The 4,761-nt window shown below is 47.6% G+C and overlaps 1 protein-coding gene across 1 annotated transcript in view; it reads left to right on the forward strand.

The window, feature by feature from the left end:
- Positions 1-1,332: 1,332 nt before the first annotated feature.
- MEP1A (meprin A subunit alpha) overlaps positions 1,333-4,761 on the forward strand; it is a gene marked incomplete at its 5' end in the record, with an annotated part of 10,568 nt that continues 7,139 nt past the window's right edge. The window contains one exon of the mRNA XM_015415579.1: positions 1,333-1,479. Within this exon, the coding sequence (XP_015271065.1) occupies positions 1,333-1,479 (147 nt within the window). The remainder of the gene's footprint in view (positions 1,480-4,761) is intronic.

Here is a 4,761-nt window from a genome sequence, read left to right on the forward strand (position 1 = left end):
TCTTCCTTTCATGCCATTACTGGAGGTCCCCAGCTTTGAGAATTGTATTAATTTCATTTTCGCTTTTATATCCGCTCCCATATTCTCTACTGTATCCTCCTCGCAACTGTTGACTTATATAAGCGCTTGCCAGGCACTCTTCGCTGTCACAGTTTGAACTTTTCCGTTTTACAAAACTCCCATCGGATTCACAGCCATAAACAGTCCAAACATTAAACAGCCGGCTCTCACGCACAAACAAACGCCTCGACAGTAGTCCCTCCCTTCTTCTCCGCTCGCTTTTGCCCAGCTGTGTCGGGGCTTTCTCTTGTTCCTGCATTTGTTTTACAGGAATCTACATTCAGACTGCTTCCAGCACACTGTTGCCCCGCAGTTACCAAAACTCCTTTTGCTGCGATTCTTTGTTCTCATCCACTTTCGAACCGCTAATCCTTTCTAAAGTAGAATTGTTTCTGGGGGTATTTAAGTGCTGCCCACTGACCTCCCTCGTTTCCACCTCTCTCTCTGTAGGTTGACACTCCCTCCCCATTCTTTTTTCTTTCCCTCCTTCTCCAAAGGCAAAAGAGGATGTGTCCTCCCACTCAGTCAAACTTTTAAAAAGACAGAGAGAGCATCGGAAGGAATCAGCGAATATAAAGGGCGAGGGGATTCCCTGCTCCCAAATGTGTCAGTCTTGCATGTGTGGGCCTGGATTTTCCCCGCCCTTCCCTTTCTTGTAGATGCAGAACGCATACAGAATACACAAATAAATAAACCGGAGAAGAAAAAACCAGTGCAGAGGGAATGTGTGAGACTGTGAAGTCAACCTTTAAGGCTTGACTCCTCGGATTCTCCGGAGCAAGTGCTGAAAGGGCCTCTGTAGTCTGGAGATGAGTTGTAATTCCAGGGGATCTCCAGGTCTCACCTGGAGGCAGGTATCCCTATATCTGTTATCTGTTGTGTCAGTATCTATTATGTTGAGTTTTACTCTACGGAAGCAGTTGTGTGATACTCATCAGCTTCACATTATGGAATTGTGACCAAATTTCACTTAAAGGAAAATCAAGGTAAACTTGGAAGACAAACATCACAGGTTTTCTTAGAAAAATATCTGCAAAAAGTTGAAGACAGGTAAAAGAATTTCTGTAGAAGTATCCAAAAGTATTGGGGTGTGTGTGTGGAATAAGCTCATATATCTCCAGGTTGTCACCAAATTCCTTTTTGAGCAAGGCATCTGGAGAACTTTGGTGGAAACAGTTTCGGTAAGACTAGGAACATTTGTTCGACTGATGTGTGTTGCACATCTCCACAGGAGATCTGTTTTCCTTTAAAACATTTGTGTGTATTTTACAGCTTCGAGTCTTACTCTCCTCGACCAATGTTCCTTCAAGGCCATTAATATCTGTGGGATGGTGCAGAGTGAGAAAGATGACACTGACTGGCAGCATACCCTGACTACATCTGAAGACAAGGACCACACCTTGGTGGGCCGCTGCACAGGTAACATATTACTGGCTGCGGTCACACGGAGCATTAGCCACGCTACAGAGACAGAAGATAGGTGGATTTTCCGGGCGCGTTCACACCGCAACATCTGGGAAGCGTAGAGCTCCCGTGGTGAACCCGAGGCTTCACGCCGAAGATGCACTGTAAAAAACTAGTACCTCCGAGGTACTAGTTTCCGAAAACCGCGGGGCAAGGGCGGGCGTCTGATCACGTTTCCGGTGGTAGCTCGTGGCATCCGGCGCCTGCCCATGTCCCATCACGAAAAGGTTTCTTTTTTTCAAGTCTCCACGGGATGTGCAAAAGCACCCAACGGCGCATGCGCACACTTTGGTTAAAAAAACAAAACACAACCCCACCGCGCTGCTTCTTTGCCGTGCCGCAAGATTGACGTATGATCGGCACCTCCCCCCGAACCACAGGACATCGGCGGGATGTTTGATCCGGCAGCCACGTGGTAGTTCGCTCCGGGGCAAACAGCCACGCCTCCCCCCCCCTGCGATATCTGGCCCGTGTGACCAGGGCCACTGTATATTTTTCATACAGCAACTTAAGATGTAAATAATAACTGGGGGATCTTGTAGGAATAAAGTGCACAATCCGGCCAAAATCAAGCACATGCAGCTCTCAAAGACTCGGGACTTTAATGGGAAAGATTTCATGGGAGAGGTTAAACTCCTGTGTTAATCTAAGCCATTAAAACACATATAGGACCAAAGTGCTTATCTTTGCTGGATCATGTCTAAAGGGGGGCTCCCCAACCTTTTTGAGCCTGTGGGCATGTTTGGAATTCTGACATGGCATGGTGGGCAGAGCAACAAAATGGCTGTCAAAATGGCTGCTGTAGGAGTCGGAGCTATCCTCAAAATGCCACAGCTTAACTTCAGTAACACAGCGCAGATTCTTTTGCTGTGGTGGCAGCTGCCGCCACCAAAGCAACATTTTTTTAAAAAAAATTGGCACAGCCAATCGAATCTCCAGTAGTCAACCAGAAGCCTTGCTGGGCAAAAGCCCTCTCTGGCCCCGCCCACTTCCTAGAAACACTTGGTGGGCACCAGAAAAGGTATCAGCAAGAATCATGGCACCCACGGGCGTTGGGGACCCCTGTTTTAAAGTTTCTTGGAAGGTTGTTGTGCCACAGTCATTGAACACCTTGGCTGAACTACCTGGCAGAAGCTCGCTTCATTAGAGTGAAACAAACAAATGAAAAGTCAGAAATTGCCCTCCGACCATTCTTGCTCACAAAATCGTATCCCCGATCATTCTCGCTCACAAAATCGGATCCCCTAAGCAGGCATATTCAGCCTATAGACTTTTTTCACCTGATCCACTTACAAATTGACTACTGTTGTTGTCCCTAATGGTGATCAGCCTTGCGGTTGTGGAGTATTTTGGGTACACATGAGGTGTTATAGGCAGCCCCTCCGTCACCCACTTTGTTGCGGTTCACTGAAACTAGTGTGGCTGCACTTGGGCAGTAGCTACACAACCAGATCTTCTCATGACAACTTGTGGTGTGAAGCCCCAGGTGATTATGAGGCAGTTACAATGGGAGAAAGAAAGGAGCACCGTCTTCTGTCACCCCTTTATGAGTAACCTCTGTAAAGACACCTCTCTGTAGCATTCTGAGGTGATGTGTTATGCGGCCATCTTGCCTCCCTTATTTTTGCTGCCACCCAAGCTCTCACCTTAGAATGTTTAGCTGGACCCAAAGAACAGCTTAGTTGTATATGGCAGAATGACCAGACGGTCAGTGCGTAGGGGTGGCTCTGAGGTAAAATGGAATCTTTTACCTCTAAACAAAACCGTTGTTTTTCTTAGATATAAATAGAGTTTATTTTCAATCTGTATACTAAAAACTCACAAACTTTTAAACGGTTTTAGAAGAATTTTGTTGAAGAGGTTCCGGAACTCTGCTCCGGCACATTCCCTCAGAAAAAAAGCCCTGGATAACACAACATGCATTCAAAACGCCACATTAAAAACATAGAAATAAAACACACACAAAATATTTACATGGCAAAACACCACAAGCTCTCTCTCTGTCTCTCTGACCGATTTAACACAAGAGCTGCGCTGCGGTTGTGCCTCCCTTTGCCCCGCTTCTATTGATCCATTTCCCACTTGAAGCCATGCGGCTGCATTTTGACCTGCAGCTTCGCCCGATTTTTCCTGTGGTTTCGTGATCAAAATGCAGCCCACGCGGCTTTGAGTGGGAAATTGACCAATAGAAGCGGGGCAAAGGGAGGCGCGACTGCGGCGCAGCTCTTGTGTGAAAGCAGTCTCTCTCTTTCTCCCCAAACAAGCTGAATGCTGCTGTGGAAAGGCTGTGGCTCTCCATCTCTGGGATGCACGTGGCCAGTCAGCAAAGACTAGTAGCATCTTCAGCCCAACACAGAATTACATGGCATTACGTTTTAAGCTAGCTCACACTAGAAGCTGCGGTGGCTCAAGTGGTTAAGACGCTGAACTGCAGGCTGTGGAAGGTTGGTAGTTCAGCAGTTCGAGACCCGAGTGTGCCGCATGATGGAGTGAGCTCCCGTCTCTAGTTCCAGCTCCTGCCAACCTAGCAGTTCAAAAGCAAGAAATTGCAAGTAGATAAATAGGGACCACTTCGGTGGGAAGGTAACAGCGTTCCGTGCGCCTTGGTGTTTAGTCATGCCGGCCACATGACCACGGAAACGTCTTCAGACAGCGCTGGCTCTTCGGCTTGGAAACGGAGATGAGCACCGCAACCCTAGAGTCGGATTCGACTGGCTTTCGAGCAAGGGAACCTTTACCATTAACGTGTTACAAGACTATAGCACCGTGTAGTTGGCTTCATATGTACTACTTAAAAGTGAGCTTCCTTGTTAGGGTTGCCAGCCTTCAGCTGGAGATCTCCAGCTATTACAACTGATCTCCAGGTGAAAGAGATCAGTTCACCTGGAGAAAATTGCTGCCTTGGAAGGTGGACTCTATGGTATCCTGTGGACTCTATGAGAGCCAGTTTGGTGTAATGGTTAAGAGCGTGGACTCTAATCAGGAAGAACTGGGTGTGATTCCCCACTCTTCCACATGCAGCTGCTGGTGTGATCTTTGGTCACTCACAAGTTCTCTCAGAGCTGTTCTCTCAAGAGCAGTCTCTCAAGAGCGGTCTCTCCGCCCCACCTACCTCACAGGCCGTGTTCCCTCTAAGATGAGTTAGCGTGAGCTAGTAAGGTAAAGGTTGCAATTTCTTGCTTTCGAACTGCTAGGTTGGCAGGAGCTGGAACTAGAGACGGGAGCTCACTCCGTCTT

This window comes from Gekko japonicus, unplaced genomic scaffold (genome assembly GCF_001447785.1).
Source record: "Gekko japonicus isolate JY-2015 unplaced genomic scaffold, Gekko_japonicus_V1.1 scaffold2177, whole genome shotgun sequence".
NCBI lineage: Eukaryota > Metazoa > Chordata > Lepidosauria > Squamata > Gekkonidae > Gekko > Gekko japonicus.